Source organism: Mirounga angustirostris, unplaced genomic scaffold (genome assembly GCF_029215605.1).
Source record: "Mirounga angustirostris isolate CCGP_5_RB_7025 unplaced genomic scaffold, mMirAng1.0.hap1 SCAF_13, whole genome shotgun sequence".
Taxonomy (NCBI): Eukaryota; Metazoa; Chordata; class Mammalia; order Carnivora; family Phocidae; genus Mirounga; species Mirounga angustirostris.
Genome location: NW_026991721.1, coordinates 6,598,818 through 6,617,737, shown reverse-complemented (window position 1 = coordinate 6,617,737; position 18,920 = coordinate 6,598,818). Strand labels below are relative to the sequence as shown.

Here is an 18,920-nt window from a genome sequence, read left to right as displayed (position 1 = left end):
CTGTCACGACACTGATGGCCATATATGGCAACTGCTCACTTGGGATCTGTCTATTCCTGTTTCCTTAAGGACAGATCCTTCTCTGTAGCCCTAGAATTGCCCAGAACAGGGTGGGCAGCAGGTATCTGCTGAATGAAGAAAAAGGGTGGAGTGGGAAACAGGCAGGCTGAGGGCTGTACAGGACAAAGGCCTGAAGGCCTGAGGCAGCTCTTGTGATCAAGGGGTCCACCTCCCCCTCTCAACCTGGTTTCTCCTTTGCGGTTTCTCCAGCTCCGCCCTCTCACCCCCTCCAGCTTGGTCTGCACAGCTTCCTGCTTCCAGCACTCTCACCCGCAGCACCATGGCAGTAACTGTCTACCTTTCCTGCCTCCTGGCCCTGTTGGTGGCAGGCCTGCCCCAAGGCATCAAAGGCTCCCTCAGGACCCAGGTAAGTGCCCCCCCCCCCACCCTTGCATCCCATCCTCTTCCCTCTGTGAGACTCCTGCCTAGGGCTCACCCTTCCAGAAACAACTGCCTTATTCCCATTTCTCAGAGACAGCAACTGAGGCTACAGAGGTGATTGACATGATGCCATGAGGCCCAAGCTAACGCAGGGAGACTGTGCAGGCCAAGCAGCTGATCCCCTAGCCCCATCCCTGCATGGCTGGAAGGCAAGGTGTGGTCCCAGCAATGACTCCTCACCTGCTCTCCCCCCACCCTCTTGGTTCCTTGCCAGGATCCAGGTCCCCAGCCACTGGAGCTGAAACAGGTCTTCATGTTGTTCCAGACCCAGTACAACCGGAGTTACTCAAACCCAGAAGGTATCACGGGGCATGTACATCTCCAGTCTCACCCCTGTCTCCCATTTAATAGATAAGGAAATCAAGATTCCGGGTGGGCAATGGGCTGGGCCAAAGCCACTCAGCAGGGAAGTTGGCAGGGCTGGGGGTGTATTCCCTGGTTGCACATGGGGCGACAGGATCACTCTTTGCTATGAATTTGGAGGGCAGGCAGCAGCTATTGGGGGCCTACCCGTCCCAGAGGACCCCTTGCTTCCACAGCCACTTTCTTGTCACTCTGCGCAGCAGGCCGACTACCATCTAGTCATGAGTTCCTTCAGAAACACCAAGGATATTCATCTTGTGTGGGGACTCACTCTCCATGCCCAGGAGGTCCCAGCCCTGCTCCCGCCCTCTCTCTGGGTCTCGTCTTAGACGAGATGGTCTATGGGCGGCCTATAGGAGGATGGTCTGTGGGCACCTTTCAGCCCAGGCTGCCCATGCCATGGACCCATACCCCACCCCTTCCCCACCTTCATCATGTTCCAGCTCAGAACATGCAGGCAGAGGTGTGAAGGGAGAATGTGACCTGGCAGGAAGCCAGTCTCTGACCACCCACCTTTCCCTTCTGAGTCACTCTGCCTTCAGACCCTTTACTTGTCTTCTGTGTGGGCAGAGATGTCCCCCTTACTGCCTCTGAGGAAAACCCAACCCTAGAGGGGCTGGGGAGCCATTTCCTTGGCCCAGATGTCGGCGGTGGGGCCTGCAGTGGCCACAAGAAAGGAGCTGTGCTCACCTGGCTGGGTGTGAGTGGGAGGATGCCCAGCCAGTGGCCACTTCCTGCTTCTGTGGGCTCAGGAGGTCGCCTAGAACCAACCCCTCTTGCTCCAGAGTATGCTCATCGCCTGGACATCTTTGCACGCAACCTGGCCCAGGCTCAGCAGCTGGAGGCGGAAGACTTGGGCACAGCCGAGTTTGGGGTGACTCCATTCAGTGACCTCACAGGTACTGGACACCTCCTGGATCCTAGGTGGTAGGTGGGGAGGCAGAGACTTCTGCAGGGATACTGGTGGCTGGGCAGGGCAGACCTTCAGCTTTTATTTCCCAGAGAGAGGGAGCCTGAGGACCAGAGGCCTGTTTGTTTGCCCCAAATCACAAAAAACAGGGGCGGGTCCGGGTCCTAATCCAGCTTGGGGGTGAGGCAGCAAGTGCAGGCGAGTGCGTCCCAGGAAGAAACCTGGCTTCTCTCTGGGCCTCCATACCCTTGTGCCTATCTCCCAGGGTATCATGGGGACTCAAATAACCCAGTATGTGAATGGCTGGAGTGGGAGAGGCAGAGTATGGGGGAGAAGGGGTCAAAACTGTGACCCTGTTGGCCCCGTCCATCCATCCCCCAGAGGAGGAGTTTGGCCAGCTCTATGGGCACCAGAGGATGGCTGGAGAGGCACCCAGCGTGGGCAGAAAGGTGGGGTCTGAAGAGTCGGGAGAGTCGGTGCCCCGCAGCTGTGACTGGCGGAGGTTGAAGGGCATCATCTCACCCATCAGGCAGCAGGTATCTGCCCCCATCTGGCCCAGTCCAGCCTCGGTGGCGTGGGGGGGGAGGGGGGACGAGGCCCAGACACCTTCCCACTGCCCCCCTTCCCGGCTAGGAAAACTGCAACTGCTGCTGGGCCATGGCCACAGCGGGCAACATCGAGGCCCTGTGGGGCATCAAATACAACCAGTCGGTGCAAGTCTCCGTGCAGGGTATGGCTGAAGGAGGGGGCATGTGAGGGGGGAGGAGGAGGGGGGACGCCAGGGCGCGGTCAGCCCACACCGTCCCTTCTTGTGCCAGAGCTGCTTGACTGTGGCCGCTGTGGGGACGGGTGCAGGGGTGGCTTCGTCTGGGATGCCTTCATAACTGTCCTCAACAACAGTGAGTGCCCTGCCTCTCTGGGCAGCTTTTGGGGGCAGGGGTGGAGGGGGTGGGGGAGGAGGGGGGAAGTTCGGGCGCTGAGCCTCCACCCTGGCCTTGCTTATCTGCAGGTGGGTTGGCCAGTGAAAAGGACTACCCATTCCGGGGGGAAGTCAAACCCCACAAGTGCCTGGCCAAGAAGTACAAGAAGGTGGCCTGGATCCAGGACTTCATCATGCTGCAGGACAACGAGCAGAGTGCGGGCAGAGCGGGGATGCGGGCAGAGCGGGGCAGGAGCAGGCCTGGGGGCAGGATGACAGGGACAGACAGACCAGGATAGAGGCAAAAGACTGGACTAGAGACAGAGACGTAGGCACAGAGAGGTGGGGGGTGGGGTGGGGGTAAGACTACGAGGCAAGAGTAGGGGGCAGAGAGGAAGCAGGGCCTAATGGTACCTTCTACTCCCAGCAATCGCCTGGTACCTGGCCACCCAAGGCCCCATCACCGTGACCATCAACATGAAACTACTGCAGGTGGGAAAGGGTTGGGACTGGGGGGAGGGACTTCTAGGGGAGGTGGCCTCAGACTCAGCCCCTCTGCCCTTGCAGCAATACCGGAAGGGTGTGATCAAGGCCACACCCGCCACCTGTGACCCCCAGCTTGTGGACCATTCTGTCCTGCTGGTGGGTTTTGGGACGAGCAAGTCAGTGGCGGGGAGGCGGGCAGAGGGAGGCTCATCCCAGCCTCATCCTCGCCGCCCAATCCCATACTGGATCCTGAAGAACTCGTGGGGTGCTGAATGGGGTGAGGAGGTGAGTGTGATCTACCCGAGGGTACAGGGCAGGACAGGCCTTGCCCCACCTTCTGGCTCTGATGTCCCCTTGACTTCCTAGGGCTATTTCCGGCTGCACCGCGGGAGTAATACATGCGGCATCACCAAGTACCCGCTCACGGCCCGCGTGGACCTATCGGCGAAGAAGCGCCCGGTGTCCTGCCCTCGCTGAGCCTGCGCCGCCGAGCTTCAGCCCTCTCCCGCTATGCCCGCTGTCTCCTTGTTGCCCCCACCCCAGGCTTTTGCCTGTCCTCCTAATCCTGCTATGGCTTGAATAAACCAAGATGAGCTCCCTGTCTTGCACGTGAACTCAGCTGGGGTGGGGAGAGCGCAGACGCCCCACACTCTGACACATGCTAGGCTCTGTGGGGCCCCCATACACATACATCCCTATGCACGGGCATCATGACGCTCAGAGACAGATGTGTGTACGCCCATGCACACTCCCGCGCACGGGCTCCTCCAAAGTCACGGCAGCTTTATTGTCAGTGTGGGCAGGGCAGTGGGAGGGCACCTCAGTCATGATAGAGGCGCAGGAGGCAGCCACGGAGGGTGCCCATGTAGCGATCCCAGAGGGCCTGGTGCCTGCAATGGAAACAGTGACAGGGGCCTTCGCCTGAATCCCCATCATGTGTGAGATGCTGTTCCAAGAGCTTCATACACCTAAGTGCTTCCTCACTCCTCACACCACTCCTACAGTTATTAGCATCATGATCCTCCCGTTCTACAGGGGAAACTGAGGTGTGGAGAGGTTCAGGAGCCTACCTAAGGTCAGGTCACAGCCTCTAAGAGGAGGGCCCACAGACTTCCACCCCTAGGGCAGAGGAGAGAACCCTGCATCTGCAGGAGGGTTACGCCCTGGCAGGAGGCTGCCTACAGCAAGACCAAGCTGGAAAGGAAGCCTGGGGTCTCTCACCGGAAGCCATCCAGGGAGTGGACGGATGCCGAATACTGATTCAAGAAGAGCCGCACATCACTCAGTGGCCAGTGGTCAGAACGGCAGGGTTCCACGAACTGTGGGCCCAAGGAAACATCTAGCGCTGGTACAGCGCAGGGACAGGCCAGGTTGGGGATCAGAGGGCAGCACGCAGGACGGCTCACCTTCTCCACGAGGTCCACAAACAGGTCTCTGACATCCTTATTGTGGGTCAGCTTGGCAGCCACGTTCACCAGCCCCCGGGACAGGTTCTGTGGGGCAGAGAGCCTGGGAGTTCTGCCTTCTGTCCCCGAGGCTGGAGGCTGAGCCCAGCAGCTGGAGGAGAGGCATGTCCCTCCCCGAAATCTATCCACCTCCCTCAATCAAATAACTCCCCGATGTGCCCCCCCCCACCTGAGGTGGGTGGAAGGAGCAGCGGCAGGGCTACCCGCTCCGGCATGAGCAGAGTTGCCCCATGGGGACAGTGCAGTGAGGCTGAAGATGCCCAAGGGACAGAGGCTGGATTGGGCCACAGACCTTGAAGTTGGCTTCCATCTCAGAGAAGACACCAAGCTTTCCCCGAAGGGCAGTACACACCAGGCTGCAGGGAGACAGGGTAAGCCCAGAGGTGCTGGGGCCCCTACTCACGCCCCGGCCCGAGGACTCCCCACGGTCACCTCTTGTGCAGGTCCAGAAGGTCCTTGTCAGCCACAAGCATTTTGAGCTCCTTCAAGTCCTGGAGAAACTCCTTGTCTAGATCCACATCCATGTCATCCACCTGGGAGTCTGGGGGAGGCCCAGCAAGGGAATGGGGGTGGGGGTAAAAACCCCTCCGGTGATATCCGGAGCCTTCCACACCCGTCATCTCAGCGCACCCCGTGACAGAGAGAAGGGAGTGTCGGAAAGGTGGAGGGACTTGCCCCGGGCCACAGACAAGTGGCGGGCCCTTTGTCTGCAGACGAGCTGTGCGTGGGGACACGGCTATGAGCAACAGTGGCTGTGCTTCAGGCACTGAAGAAGAAAGGATGCTGGAAACTGGGGCCTGCAGGAGAAACTGTTGGCGGGGAACCAGGTCCTGAGAGGGTGGGGAGGTATCGGGCACCTGGGTGAGTGGGGGTCTCACCGACGGCTCCGAGGGTCCAGTTCTGGATCATCAGCTCAGCACAGTAGGCAAAGTCACCAAAGCTCAGATACTGCAGTTTTTTCTTCCCTGTCTCGAAACGGTTGTTGGCAAAGAAGACGATGGCCGCATAGTCCCTGCAAGGAGGGGAGAGTGAGCCTGTCAGGGTTTCAAATTCCTTTTTAGCGAGCAGCTCGAACCTGTGACATTGGCGGGGCATCCGACTTCCGGCCTGTCTCTGCCCCAGCTCACTATGTGACATGCTGCAAGCCACTTCTCTCTGGGCCTCCCCATCTGCATACAGAGGTTTCAGCCCAGGTCTCCTAAGGGGAACAGAGGGAGACCTGAGCATAACAGTTACCATTTACTGAGCACTTCCTAAGCCCCAGGGGCTGCAACACGGGATTTACGTGTGGCATCTCACAACAGCCCCGCTGGTAAATGGCCAGGCTGGAATCTGAAGCCAGGCCAGTCTGATCCAAAGCGCAGACCAGGAGAAGGAGAGCCATCCCCCAATGCAGCCAGGAGGTCAAGTGGGTTGGGGTGGGGAAAGTGGACCTGCCTTATGGCCCAAGGAAGAAGCTTGCAGGAAAGGGAGATGGCTGGCTCTTTGCCCAGCCCCTCACCTGGCCAACCGGTCAGACAGGAGGAAGTGTTGCTGAATGTTATCCACCAGGGAGCCCCGCATTTCCTCCACCACCTTGAAGACTCGCTTAAAGTTGTCAAACTGTAGGGCAGTTAGGGGAGGAAGGAGGGCTGGTCAGAGGCTGGTCATCCAACAAACTGATTACTGAACATCCTTCCCTCACCTATCCATCTATCCAGTCAACAGATGCTGACTTAGCATGTGGTATTCTTCAATAAACTATTAACTGTTAATACCTGTTATCAATTCAAGCATCTTGCCCTGGATAAATGTTTACTCACTCCTACCTCTGAATTCCCCCTATTTTAATTTTTTTTTTTTTTAAGATTTTATTTATTTATTTGAGAGAGAGGATGAGAGGAGAGAGAGAGCACATGAGAAGGGGGAGGGTCAGAGGGAGAAGCAGACTCCCTGCTGAGCAGGGAGCCCGATGCGGGACTCGATCCCGGGACTCCAGGATCATGACCTGAGCCGAAGGCAGTCGCTTAACCAACTGAGCCACCCAGGCGCCCTCCCCCTATTTTAGCATCATGCTCTCCAGTTCTTCATGAGCTCGTGTTGGAACTGACTCTCCTGGCTGAGGTCCAGGAAGTAAAAAAAAACAAAAAAACAAGCAAATGCTAAGCTGTTCAGGAGTGCACAAAAGCCACAGAGAAAAAATACTAAAGGCCCAGAAGGGTTACTTCTCCCTTCCGGGCCACCAAAAAGGCTTGTGGAGTAGGTGGCATCTGACCCCCTGCTTTGTATTTCAAGGGGTAGATAAGGTCAAGAATAGTACCCTCCAGGTAGGAGTAGCAGGAGCAAAAAGAGAGCCAGGGGCTGGAGAAATATAAGCGGAGAAAGGCTGGCAGAGACCAGATCACAGAAGAGTATGACGGTCAAGGCCAAGGAGTGTGGCTACTATCCAAGATGGAGTGGGAGAGTCAATTAAAGTTTACGAGGAGGGGAAAGCTATGGTCAGATCTGAGCTTCTGAAAGAGTAGCTCCCGCAGGGGAGTAGGAGATGCTTTGGAAGAGCAAAAAAAGGGACAAGAGACTGGGTATGAAGCCCCTGCCACAATCAGAGGTGGGGGAGGAGAACGGAGCTGGGGCAGTGACCAAAGGGATGGAGTGAAGGGACAGACTGGACATGGGATGTTGTGTTGGGGGGCAGAGATGCAGTGCCCACTTGTCTCCGGCAGCTCTTGAGGGTGATGCCTGTTTTGGTGCTGATGTCGTCCAGGTCCTTCTTGGTGCCCTTGGACAGCTTCTTGCCCAGGACCTCCCGCACAAAGGCCTCGTCAAAGGCATAGTACCTGCGTGGAGGCAGAGGACACCACTGACTTTCCACATAGGAGGGAAACGGGGGTCCGGCAGGGCCTAGGTTTGGCCCCTCCTGCTCTCAACTTTCTCAGCCCTTGTGTAAGTCCCATCCCAACCCGGGCCTCAGTTTCGCCCTGCAAAATGGGTATATGGTCAGCCTGATGGGTGTCCCACCTCTCGATGAGCAGCGCCTGTCGGGAGGGCGGGATCTGGAAGATGAGCTGGTGCAACAGCTTGGGCGGTGCGTGCAGCAGGCGCTCGAGCATGTGGAAAGTACGGTAGTGGTCCATGGTGTCGCTCTGCAGCACGGCCGCCGTGGCGCCTGTCTGCTCCAGGATTCCCGAGCGCACCCTCAGGGCCACCGCGTCGCTCACTGGGGAGCGGGCGCCAGCATTAAGCCCCGCTCCGCGAACCCACAGGCCCTCGGGGGATCCCAAGTCCGACTTCTAAACACCCCTTACTCCCTCTGCCCACTTCCCCAAAGGACGGGAGTCCTGGCCCCGCCCTCTCCCGTCCCAAACCACCGCCCCTCCTGACCCGCTCCGCAGACGGCCCCCCACACACCCGAGTAACCATCCAGCCAGAGGCGATACACGTCCTCGTCGATGAGGGTCGTGTTCCCTACGAAGATGTCCAGCTCGCTGGTCATGGCGACGCCCAGACCCGGGCGCACCTGCAGAGCCCCGGTGGGAGCGAGCACTGCCCGGGCCGGGCGCGCCGCCCGCAGGCTACTTCCGGGAGCGCCGAGATTCGGCTCCCGGCACCCGGAGCCAGAGAAGGACCACTTCCGGGACAGAGAGGGTGGGGGCAGAAGCGGCGAAGGAAGAGGAGTAGCCCCTCCTCCCGGAGGGAGGGGCAATCCCAGGCTCCTCGTCCCCGCCCCTCATCCTGGCCCAGTTTGCAGGAAGACTTCGGGAGTCGAGGCCAACGGCCAGTCTCCCCTGCGCTGGCAGCCTTCCCCCACACTTCCTTCTGGCTTTTCTCCCACTTTCTCTGCCCTTTTCTGGGCCTCCCTACTTTGACGTGTATCTTAAATGTAGGGGTTTCACAGGTCTCTGTCCTAAATCTTTTCTCTGCAAAAAATGTATCTGACCTAACTTCCAAGGGGCCTTGCTGGGAGCGCCTCAGTCCATCCTGCAGCTGAGCAACTCTCCTGGGCATGGGGCACGTGCTCCCATGGTTTTAACCCCCCAAACCCCACCCCCCTGCACTAATGACTTCTCTTACTCTGTAGCTCAGAGCTCTGGCTGGAAGTCCACATCAGAGGGCTGCCTATCTGCTCGTCTTTCTACGCTGTCTACCCTACAGGTCCCTCAAAAGCTAGACAGGTCTCTTTCCAATCTGTTTCTTTCCTGCGTTCCTATCTCAGTGACAGTCCCAACATTCACCCAGTTCTCATCCCAGAACCCTGTGCTTTCTCCCAGAGTCCTCACTCCTCACATTCAGGTCTGCTGATTTGCCTCCTGAATATTTCTAGGATGTTTTGTCCTCTCCACCCCTACTGGCACTGTCCCAGCCCAGTCCTTCTGCATAGCTCTACCTTGCCCATTGACACAGTGTTCTTACTAATCTCCCTGCCTACGTCTCTTCCCCATGGTTCATCCCACACAGAGCAGCCGGAATAATTTTTTTTTTTAAGATTTTATTTATTTATTTGACAGAGAGAGAGAAAGCAAGAGAGGGAACACAAGCAGGTGGAGAGGGAGAAGGAGAAGCAGGCCTCCCATCGAGCAGGGAGCTCGATGCGGGGCTCGATCCCAGGAACCTGGGATCGTGACCCAAGCCTAAGGCAGACGCTTAACGACTGAGCCACCCAGGCACCCCCGGAATAATTTTTTTAATGCATATTTTAAAATGTTACTCCCCTGCTTAAAATCCTACTGGCTGGCCTGTGGCAACGCTCCAGCCAACTACCTTTGTTGCTTCTCTCCCTCATTTTACCATTTTCTCCACACAACTACCTTTTGAAAACATCGAGCTACTCTCACGGTTCCTAAAGCAGCTAGGCCCCCAGTGTCTTTCACCATGCTATTCCCGCTCCCTGAAATAGCTTTCTCTTTACTTGCCAAACTCCTATACATCTTTCGGGGCCCCTCAGATTACCACCTCTTTGGGGAAACCTTTTTTTGGGGGGTGGAGATCCCTCAGACCATGCCCATCCCCCGTTTACTTCTGGTTTTACCCAGCCTGTCTCCCCCACTAAATTACGACCCCTTTGGGCGCTTGAGTGGCTCAGTCGGTTAAGCCTCTGCCTTCGGCTCAGGTCATGATCCCAGGATCCTGGGATTGAGTCCAGGGTCAGGCTCCCTGCTCAGCGGGGAGTCGTCTTCTCCCTCTCCCTCTGCCCCTCCCCCCTGCTCGTGCTCTTTTTCTCTCTCTCAAGTAAATAAATAAATAACATCTTTAAAAAAATAAATTACGACCCCTTTGAGGACAGGATCAGAATCTTAGTCAAGTTTATTTCTGCCTGAGCTTTGCATACAATAAAAGTTTATTGAACAAATGAATCCCTGTATGCGCCTCCCCCCGGGCAAGAAAATTTCCATGAAAGGGCAGGCTGATGCTGAGTCACGCACGTCTGGACTCGGCTCCAAAGAGCTGGGAGAGATGTTCAGTGAGCCGAGACTCTCGAGTATGAACTATGCTAGGAAAGTTGGTAACGAGATACGTCTGGGTGCCGTCGAGGGGTGGGCAGGAGAGTCAGTGGCCGACGCCGCAGTCTTGGTTCTCAGAAGGAGCTGAGAGGCCTAGGCGAGAGCTTGAGGAAGTTTGGAACTGGGAAGTACGAAGCGCCTAGTTTGGGGTCACCTGTCGGAGGGTGGTGGCGCTGGGACACAGCGTCCAAGACGGTCCGTAACTCCGCGGTCCGGAGTGGGCGGGGAAGTGGCTCTCTCTTTCTCTGTAGTCTGCGCTCAAGCCCCGCCCCTTTCCGGGGAGCCTTCCCTGGATTGGCTGTCCTTCCTTAGCGTCATACGGCCCCGCCCCGGCGCGCGCCCCGCCGCGTGCCCACCCCCGGGGGCTGCTGCAGCCTACGCTATACTGCCACAGCCTGCCGCCCGCGGAGCCCGAGCCCGACCCGGAGCGCGCAGAGCTCGACTTGGGCTCCTGGGCCGCGGCGGCGGGCAGGCAATGCTCCAGAGGCCTGAGCAGCCATGGAGGCCGAGGCGGGCGGCCTGGAGGAGCTGACGGACGAGGAGATGGCGGCGCTGGGCAAGGAAGAGCTGGTGCGGCGCCTGCGGCGGGAGGAGGCGGCGCGCCTGGCGGCTCTGGTGCAGCGCGGCCGCCTCATGCAGGAGGTGAATCGGCAGCTGCAGGGTCACCTGGGCGAGATCCGCGAGCTCAAGCAGCTCAACCGGCGCTTACAGGCCGAGAACCGTGAGCTGCGCGACCTCTGCTGCTTCCTGGACTCGGAGCGCCAGCGCGGCCGGCGAGCCGCGCGCCAGTGGCAGCTCTTCGGGACCCAAGCATCCCGAGCCGTGCGCGAGGACTTGGGCGGTTGTTGGCAGAAGCTGGCCGAGCTGGAGGGCCGCCAGGAGGAGCTGCTGCGGGAGAACCTGGCGCTTAAGGAGCTCTGCCTGGCTCTGGGCGAGGAGTGGGGCCCCCGGGGCGGCCCCGGCGGCGCTGGGGGCTCAAGCGCCGGGCCGACACCCGAGCTCGCCTTGCCCCCCTGCGGGCCCCGCGACCTGGGCGATGGAAGCTCCAGCACTGGCAGCGTGGGCAGTCCCGATCAATTGCCCCTGGCCTGCTCCCCAGATGACTGAGGGCTCAGCTTCCTTCACGTCGACGCTCGACCAGACTGCTTCCCAAGCGCCGGGACTGAGGTGGACCTCGGGACCTGGACGCCGTCCCGCCTGCGCACGAGGGGCCGCTGGCATGGATTTGGAAACTCTGGCACCAAGGAGGGCCCCTCGCTCTCGCTGGTGGGGCAGCAGGGGGACTGGAGGCTGGAAAGAAGGGACTTGCTGGGGGCGGGGTGGGGGCTAATAAACTGGAACGGAAGCAGAGCCCGTGGCCTGGGCAGCGTCTGTTTGGGACTCGCCGGGGTGGGGACGAGGGCGGGGACGTTGAGACAGGGTACCATTCCCATCCGGAGGGGCTGCAGACCTAAGGTGGCTGACTCCCCCACTACCTCAAGCCTGGGGCGGGATGTGGGACCGTGGTAAGCCCCTGGCTCCCCCCATTAGGCTCGGGACAGGCAGTGATCCGGCCCCTGAAGTGGCTCCAGCTCCCTTCCCGGCTCCTTCCTGTCCAAGACAATGGGGCAGGAAGCAGGTGTTGGGGGCCTAGAACCCACTCAGCGGCCTCCCCCGAGGCTGGACGGGGCATAACAGCGCCCTCCTGTGGCCCATGCAGGAGCGCTGTGGGCCCCCATCAGGAGGAAGATGATAATCCTTTTGGCTTGCACCCAACAGCACTCTATTCCTCCTCTCAGTCTTAGAGACGAGGCAGAGCAGATGTAACCTCATTTGTCAGATAAGACAACCGAGGTCCAGAAATATCAAATAATTTGTCCAAACTCATGCAGTAAGTCCACAGAGCTGAGACGGGAGCCTCGGGCTTCTGGTTCCAAATGTTCTCCCTTTTGCCTCTGGGTTCAATGAGACCAGGCCAGAACTTCGAGCCTTTTATTGCATTTTGGCCGGTTTGTATAAAAATACTCTCTGTGGGAAAATAAATAGCAGCTGCCTTCGTTGTGGAGGCTTGGATTCCCTGGAGCTAAAGTCTTCTCAGAGCTGGGGGGGGGGGGCTGCAGGTCAGCTCATCACAGAAGCCTCTGGCACTCTCCTGCCATTCAGGAGGGGCCAGCAGAATGCCCTGGTTCAATCACTTGGTGCTGCTGGCAGTGTGGGGCTGGGTGAGTTAGTGTTCTAGGCTGGTAGAGTATCATCTTCTGTCAGAGTAGGATTGGGTGGATCACAGGAAGAGGGTGATGAAGACTGTAGGTGTGGTCTGGAGGGGCTTAGGGCTCTAGAGGACCTCTAGGGATCTACAAAGTCCTTTTTGGTCGCCAGGAGTTCCCTCGCACAAATGGGAAATATTTTGTCTCTGATTTAGTGCAAATTATGCTAGAGAAGCCAGCTCTGGAAAAACAGTGGGCAGCTTTGGTGGCCCCAAGCTGACTCTCCTGGGAAGCAAAATATGCTCAGTCTCATCTGGAGGGATGGAGAAGAGCCTGCTGGGGATGGGCGTGGGATATGGTCCAGACCAGCTGGACCAATGGGTGGGGAGACATTGGCTAGAGTGGGACCCGCCGGTAGGGGGCTGGGGTGCCTCATAAGGCAAGGAGGGTGGGGGAGCCGAGAGGGTCAGAGGATGGGTCCCCGCTGCTGCTGCTACTCCTGCGATGGGCTGAGGCGCAGGGCTCAGGGGTGCTGGGGTAGGTGAAGACCGGACTAGGGGTGAAAGGAGTCAGGGAGGGTGTGGTCATGAGCGTGGGGGTGTGCAATGCTTCGGGTTCAAGCACAGGCCCCGAGGAAAGAGAGATACAAGGTACAGGGCAGGAGGGAGCTGGCGGGCTGCTGGTGCCGCTGGCACCGCCCCGGCCGCCCGTGTCGCTCTCGGTGGCCCTCTCCGGGATTTTGCAGATGGGGCGGTGGGCTTCAAGCACCAGCTCCAGGCGCTCCTTCTGCTTCTGCAGCTCCTCAATCTCTCGCTGCAGACCGGATTTCTCGTCCTCCAGTTTGTCAGTCTCCTGTGGAGGGTTAGGAGAGGAGTTAGAAGAGGAGGGCTGCATACCGCGTAGCCTCCGGAGGTGGTGGTAATTGAGGGGTGGGGGTGGGTCTCCAGCGAGTCTGGACTACAACTCCCATGAGCCCTTGGGAGAAATGGGCTCGACTCCCATCAAGCCCCGGAGCATCTTAGAAGGAGGTTGTCCGCCGAAGCTCTAGCTCTCCTCGGCTTTGCTGGGAGTGAGGCGCGCTGTAACTAATTTTTAATCGCTTTTTCCTCGTCGTGTTCTCCGAAGGAATGCTCCTCCGACGGGAGCCTGGGGGAAGGGGACTTCATATACGGGCTCCCCCTGGGGCCCCGCAGGCTCAGGGGAGTCACGGCCCTCTGAGGTTCGGTGGGCCGGGGCCTGGACACCCTCCGCACCGGCCGGTGCTCACCGCCTGCAGGAAGTCGGTCAGTTCCTTCCTCCGGTTCCTGCACTTGGCCGCGGCCAGCTTATTCCGCTCGCGCCTCACTCGACGGCGCTCCTCCTCCTCCGGGCTGATCTGGACGGGTGGAGGAAGTAGTGAGGTAGACCCTGGGCCACTGGTTGCCCGGCACTCGCCTTGTGCGGTGGCCCAGTGCTAGGACCCTGGCGGAGGACATGGCGGTGCAGCCCCCCCCGCCCCCCCGCGCCCCTGCGCTTCAGGGATCACACTGCACCGCGACCGGTTCCCCGCACTCACGCTTTAGTAAGATGGAATTAATCAGATTCCCTCCTCGCACCCAGCTTTTGCCTCCTCTGATTTCTCTCTCAGAATGCCCCCCCCAACACACACACTCCACAAACCTTTACACCGCCCCCCGCCCATCTCTCAGGACTCAACTGAGATACCCCCACTCTTCCAGGAAGCTTTCTCTCATTGTCCAGCCAGAAGTGGTCTTTCTTACTCTGAGCCCCTGGGAACCAATCGCTCTTTCTCGAAGGACCCTCATTCTTTTCAATCTCTTGACAACCAAGTGTCCTTTTCCGCAGAGATTGTGAGCACTAGGAGGGATTCATGAGTGTTGTGGCTAAGCAAGTTGTTTTTTTATTAGGAACCTATTACATGCCGGCGGAAGAGTTTTACACAGATTCTTAACCCAACTTTCCATGTAAGGAACTGAAGCCTGGAGAGGATGAATAACGCGTTTATGGTCCCAGGGCAGAAACTAAAATCCACTCACTCTATTCAACACTGAGAGGCCTGCTGATGGAGACCACCTCCCCCAAAAGAACCCCACTTAGAGCTCACAGCCCCAGTCTAGGAGTCCCAGAAACAGAGAGCGCCCCTGAGGACAGGGCTGAAGAAGTCCAGGAGCCTGCCTCTGGGGCTCACAGCATGGTTCTCTTCTCCAATTGGTCACAAAGTCTTGTCTAACTGCACATCTTTCCAAGATCCTGACCTCTCTCCTCTTCTACCCTGCTGTCAGGATAAGCTCCCTATGCGCAAGCCTCACTCCGCTACAGGCTCACATACCAAAATGAAGGAGGAGCCACTCCCTTAAAGGCCCTCTATCTCTTATTTATTTTGGTAAAGACTTTTTTTTAGCACTGTGGAAGCTGGAGCCCTGGTTGGGGAGCCAAGAGTTCCCAGCTCACTCTGCTTTGAGCCTCTGTTACCTCTGGATGAGATAGTGTGGCTTGATGGTTAGGATCTCACTTTAGAATTAAAAGGACCTGGGGCGCCTGGGTGACTCAGTCCTTAAGCGCCTGTCTTAGGCTCAGGTCATGATTCCAGCGTCCTGGGATCGAGCCCCACGTTGCGCTCCCTGCTCCGAGGGAGGCCTGCTTCTCCCTCTCCCACTCCCCCTGCTTGTGTTCCCTCTCTCGCTGTGTCTCTCTCTGTCAAATAAATAAATAAAATCTTTTTAAAAAAATAGAATTAAAAAGACCTGTCTCATTGCTCACTACTTGTGTGATCTGGGCAAGTGACTATCTCTCTGTGCCTTCATTTCCCAGCTGTAAAATGGAGAAAACCAGAGTGCATTCCTCGGAGGCGTTTTGTAAAGATTAAATGAGATAGGGAAACTTAGACCCAGAGAGTAGCTGCAGGGAACCCTCCCCTTTCTGTTCTCTCCCCACCTCCCTAGGCAGCATATGTTCACCATCACCATACATGTCAGCAGGTGGAGACCCTCTACCATCCACCCACCTTTCCACATGCACACCTTACATGTTCTCGCCTCCACCTCCATTCTTGCTCCTGCCATCCTCCCTACCTGGAATGTCTTTTCCTTCATCTCTACCTATGCAAATCCTACCCATCCTTCCAGGCTAATATACCTCCAGCTCCAGAAAGCTTTCCCTGATCTAGAAGTGACCTCTTTGCCCTCTGGATCACCCCAGGGGCTCCTATTACTTTCTCCCTTGGCCAGGAGTCACCAGTGGCCCCACCTCCCCATCTCCCCCCTTTCTAAGCCTGTGTTCTTTTGGCCAAGAACCTGTCCTCTGCACCTCAGCATCCTTGTGGGCATCAGAACCAGTACAACGCCTCTGCTCCTTACCTGTTCACTGGGCCGTCGACGAACCCCTGGAGGTGGCCCAAGGGCCCGGATGACTCCTGGCCGGGGCTGCGGGGGGCTGTACTGGGGGTAGGCCAGAGGCCTGGGGTAGCTGCTGGGTCCCAGGAAGTGAGGTTGCACCATCCATTGCAGCTCCTGGCTGCCACTCACAGCGTTGATGCTTGGCACGAGGTGGAACTTCTGAGGGATGAGAAATGGAAAGCCAAGGATGAGGTCTGTGTAGACTGAGGGTTTTCACTGGACAGAAGCCACCCCGCCATCCACCCTCAATGCAGCTGCTGCTTCCGAGAGACCGGAAAGAGCACAACTTGACAGAGAGACTGACTTGGTGACAAATCCCTGCTTAAGAGCTGTGTGACTTTGGGCAAGTCTCATAACCTTGCCGTGCCTTCATTGTCCTAGCGGAACGTACTATAAAGTATGAATTCCAGGCACTGTCCCAACCACTTTACAAATACTGACTCATCTAATTTGCACAACAGTGTCTTCATTTTCAGTCGGGAAAACAGTTGTCCATAAACACATAGCCAGTAAGTGGGAAGTGGGGTTTGGGCCCAGACATACTCCTGTACTCTGCCTGAATCCCACCTGCACAAAGAGGAGAATTCCAACTCCTGTCTCCAAGGCTGGCTGAGAGAATCCGGTGAGAGAATGTGTGGGACAGGGCCTGGTAAGTGGCAGGTGTCCAGTGCCCAGGCGCTGTGGTGGGCAAGAACCACTGCCTTGGGTTTAGGCTGTCCCAGTGAGCTCTTAGCTCAGCCACTTACTGGCCATGACTCTGGGCAAGTTATTTAACCTCAATGTGCCTCCGTTGCCTTACTTTTAATATTGTTGTAGGTGAGGATTATGGCATTTCATTAATGCTAAGAGATGCCCTTTAGTAGCTCTGAAATCACAGTTCACTTGGCAGCTTTAGAAAAATTTAGTGGCATTGGGGCACCTGGGTGGCTCAGTTGTTAAAAGAGTCTGCCTTCAGCTCAGGTCATGATCCCAGGGTCCTGGGATCAAGTCCTGTATTGGGCTCCCTGCTCCACGGGAAGCCTGCTTCTCCTTCTCCCACTCCCCCTATTTGTGTTCCCTCTCTCGCTCTCTCTCTCTGTCAAATAAATAAATAAAATCTTGAAAAGAAAAGAAAAATGTAGCGGCACAATATAATGGTGGGTTTTCAAATCAATGAATTCTTAGGTTCTGTGAAATACGGTTAATGAGGTACAAACCTCCCCGACCATGCAGGCTGCACTGTATGAGCTCCATGTATTTATTACCTGCCAAGATTTTCTTTCAGCCAGAAATCTGAGGAAGGGCTTGAGATGGGGATTCAGCATTGGGGAGGAGAACTGGGTTCAAGCCTTGGGGCTGGGCCCTGGCGCCCAGGCCTCCGGAAGCGTGCCACAAGCCCAGGCAAGTCCAGACAGCGGTGTCCCCGGCCCAGCGCTGCGGGCCCGGTGGCCCAGTGACCCCAGTTCCGGGATTGAGGCACCGCCGGCGGCGTCTCCCGCTCCCGAGGTAGTCCGGGCCCGGGCCGCTCCGGGCCAGGAAGGGAGGGGCGCCCCGGGTGAGTCAGCCACCGTGACTCGGCCGCTGTGACTCGGCGGAACGGACGCCGCTCCTTCCCTCCCCTAGCGACACGTGCGCGCTGCCCCTCGACAGGAAACGGGCACCTGCAGCCACCCAAGTCCCCCCAGCCTGCAGCGGGGCGCCCTTCGGTGACGAGAGTCGGGGGCGCCGGAGCTGCCCGCTGCAAGACCCTGCGCATGTCCCGGCATCTCTCAGTCTCCACTGGCCCCAGCCTGTAAATTAGGGGTCGAGAACCAGTCTCCGGGATCCCACCAGGCTCCACTGCGCCAAGAAGGGGATAGGGACTTGGCGGGGTAGATAGAGGGGGACAGACAAACGGACACACAGATGGTCACAGACTGCGCTGAGGATTCCCAGTCTGTCGGGGCTAGCCTGCCGCTGGATCCCGCCTCCCTCCTGCGTGGGGACTTCTCGGCCTCAGCCCAGACTTCGGACCCCCGGAATTTCGTCCGCGCTGGATCAAACCCTCTGCTCCTGTCGGAGCTGGGACTAATCCCGGACTAAGGGGCGTCCTTCTGACGCAGACAGGACAAAGAAATTAGTCGTGGACGGGAGGAAAGAAAGAAGGTAACAGAGACGGCGGGACAGATGGACAGCAGACAGCGAAGGAAAAAGGGGCCAGCGAGAGGGGACATTCGCAGATCCTTGTTGCGCCCGCCGCGAGCATTCCCCTGAGCTGCGGGGGAAATGTGCCTCTAGACCGTGGAGAATGGGCAGTATCCGCGGCCGCGGCCACGGCCACGGCCACGGCCACGGCCCCAGACCCAGTCCCTACTCCTGTTCCCGACCCCAATCCCAAAGTGTGCGGAGCCGACCGCAGCGTCCCAGGCGCTGTCCACCCGGGAACCCCAGGCGTCGGGTCCCTCTCACCTGCTGGCCTGAAGGGGGGGGCTGCGCCGGGCCGCCGTACGCACCGCCGGCCCCGGAGCTCGGTCCGGGTTCCCCAAAGTCTCGGAACATGCCCTGGCTGGCTGCTTTGTGGGGTCCGCGTCGCCGGCTTCGGTTCTGACTCACTTGCTCCTCGCGGAGTCTTTTCTTTTTATGAATGAAAAGTTCTCGGGCTGAACCACTTCGATTGCGGGGGGGGGGAGCGGGCGATTTTCAACGGCACTGGACACCTCAGGGCTCCACCTCCCCAGACGCGCCGCCTTTTGCCAGTCCGCGCTGAACTTGTCTACGCCTCCTACAGTCCGGTAGCCGCCTTTTAGTGGGGGAAAGCGACGGACCCGGCGTCCCCCACGACAGCGGCGGTCTGCCCCTTCTGACGTAGTTACCCATACATGGTGCAATTTCCTCGCCGCGCCCAGGTGGAACCGAGGATTCCCCCGAGGATTTACGCACCTGTAAGCTGCTGGGCGCCCGGCCCCACCCCGCCGGCGAGCCCAGGCTTTGGGCCCGCCTTCCCAATTCGGGGCGCGGGCCCCGGAGCCCACTCACCGCCTGGTCTGGCCTTAGTTTTGGCATCCGTCATATGGGGCGAGAGAATCACGCCTTGCAGCGCGTGAGAGGTTGAAATGAAGAATGAGAAAGGGGTCCGGAAACAGTGAAGTGGATTATAAATGTGATTGTGGTGGTTATTATTTTATTTGCTGGGTGCTTACTTCATGCCAGGAACCCTGCTACTGGCATCTAAGATTCAGGTATACTAAAAAGTGGAGAA

The 18,920-nt window shown here is 58.1% G+C and overlaps 4 protein-coding genes across 7 annotated transcripts; 2 read left to right on the top strand and 2 right to left on the bottom strand.

The window, feature by feature from the left end:
* The first annotated feature begins 299 nt into the window (after positions 1–299).
* CTSW (cathepsin W) lies at positions 300–3,774 on the top strand. Its single transcript, XM_045893253.3, has 10 exons — positions 300–427; positions 716–800; positions 1,650–1,763; positions 2,156–2,310; positions 2,408–2,504; positions 2,593–2,673; positions 2,784–2,909; positions 3,121–3,185; positions 3,261–3,464; positions 3,546–3,774. The coding sequence occupies exons 1-10, from the start codon at positions 341–343 to the stop codon at positions 3,654–3,656; spliced, it is 1,125 nt and encodes a 374-aa protein (XP_045749209.1). The 5' UTR covers positions 300–340; the 3' UTR covers positions 3,657–3,774.
* Positions 3,775–3,947: 173 nt separating this feature from the next.
* On the bottom strand, positions 3,948–8,238 carry FIBP (FGF1 intracellular binding protein). Of its 2 annotated transcripts, none has more exons than XM_045893255.1 (10): positions 8,033–8,238; positions 7,643–7,841; positions 7,335–7,461; positions 6,147–6,247; positions 5,524–5,657; positions 5,078–5,186; positions 4,938–5,001; positions 4,586–4,672; positions 4,401–4,498; positions 3,948–4,069 (listed from the first exon to the last, which is right to left on the bottom strand). In XM_045893255.1, exons 1-10 carry the CDS (start codon positions 8,115–8,117, stop codon positions 4,000–4,002), a joined length of 1,074 nt encoding a protein of 357 aa, XP_045749211.1. In that variant the 5' UTR covers positions 8,118–8,238; the 3' UTR covers positions 3,948–3,999. The 2 variants fall into 2 exon arrangements, with proteins under 2 accessions (XP_045749211.1, XP_045749210.1); XM_045893254.3 differs by having other exon boundaries at positions 5,503–5,657; positions 8,033–8,237.
* Positions 8,239–9,907: 1,669 nt separating this feature from the next.
* FOSL1 (FOS like 1, AP-1 transcription factor subunit) lies at positions 9,908–18,369 on the bottom strand. 3 transcript variants are annotated; one of them, XM_045893249.3, is made up of 4 exons: positions 18,131–18,363; positions 15,665–15,862; positions 13,576–13,683; positions 9,908–13,160 (listed from the first exon to the last, which is right to left on the bottom strand). In XM_045893249.3, exons 1-4 carry the CDS (start codon positions 18,218–18,220, stop codon positions 12,741–12,743), a joined length of 816 nt encoding a protein of 271 aa, XP_045749205.1. In that variant the 5' UTR covers positions 18,221–18,363; the 3' UTR covers positions 9,908–12,740. The 3 variants fall into 3 exon arrangements, with proteins under 3 accessions (XP_045749205.1, XP_064432248.1, XP_064432249.1); XM_064576178.1 differs by lacking the exon at positions 18,131–18,363 and adding an exon at positions 16,948–18,103; XM_064576179.1 differs by lacking the exon at positions 13,576–13,683 and having other exon boundaries at positions 18,131–18,369.
* Positions 10,621–12,231, top strand: CCDC85B (coiled-coil domain containing 85B). The gene has a single exon (XM_045893250.3). The coding sequence runs from the start codon at positions 10,621–10,623 to the stop codon at positions 11,227–11,229; it is 609 nt and encodes a 202-aa protein (XP_045749206.1). The 3' UTR covers positions 11,230–12,231.
* Positions 18,370–18,920: the final 551 nt, after the last annotated feature.

Coding starts and splice junctions, on each gene's coding strand:
- CCDC85B (XM_045893250.3), top strand. CDS start 10,621: ATGGAGGCCGAGGCGGGCGGCCTGGAGGAGCTGACGGACGAGGAGATG.
- FOSL1 (XM_045893249.3), bottom strand. CDS start 18,220: ATGTTCCGAGACTTTGGGGAACCCGGACCGAGCTCCGGGGCCGGCGGT. Junction 15,863..18,130: donor CCCCCCCTTCAGGCCAGCAG/GTGAGAGGGACC, acceptor CTCATCCCTCAG/AAGTTCCACCTCGTGCCAAG. Junction 13,161..13,575: donor TGACCGACTTCCTGCAGGCG/GTGAGCACCGGC, acceptor AACCCTCCACAG/GAGACTGACAAACTGGAGGA.
- FIBP (XM_045893254.3), bottom strand. CDS start 8,117: ATGACCAGCGAGCTGGACATCTTCGTAGGGAACACGACCCTCATCGAC. Junction 7,462..7,642: donor CAGGCGCTGCTCATCGAGAG/GTGGGACACCCA, acceptor GCCTCCACGCAG/GTACTATGCCTTTGACGAGG. Junction 4,070..4,400: donor CACTCCCTGGATGGCTTCCG/GTGAGAGACCCC, acceptor TTTCCATTGCAG/GCACCAGGCCCTCTGGGATC.
- CTSW (XM_045893253.3), top strand. CDS start 341: ATGGCAGTAACTGTCTACCTTTCCTGCCTCCTGGCCCTGTTGGTGGCA. Junction 428..715: donor AAGGCTCCCTCAGGACCCAG/GTAAGTGCCCCC, acceptor GTTCCTTGCCAG/GATCCAGGTCCCCAGCCACT. Junction 3,186..3,260: donor TCAACATGAAACTACTGCAG/GTGGGAAAGGGT, acceptor CTGCCCTTGCAG/CAATACCGGAAGGGTGTGAT.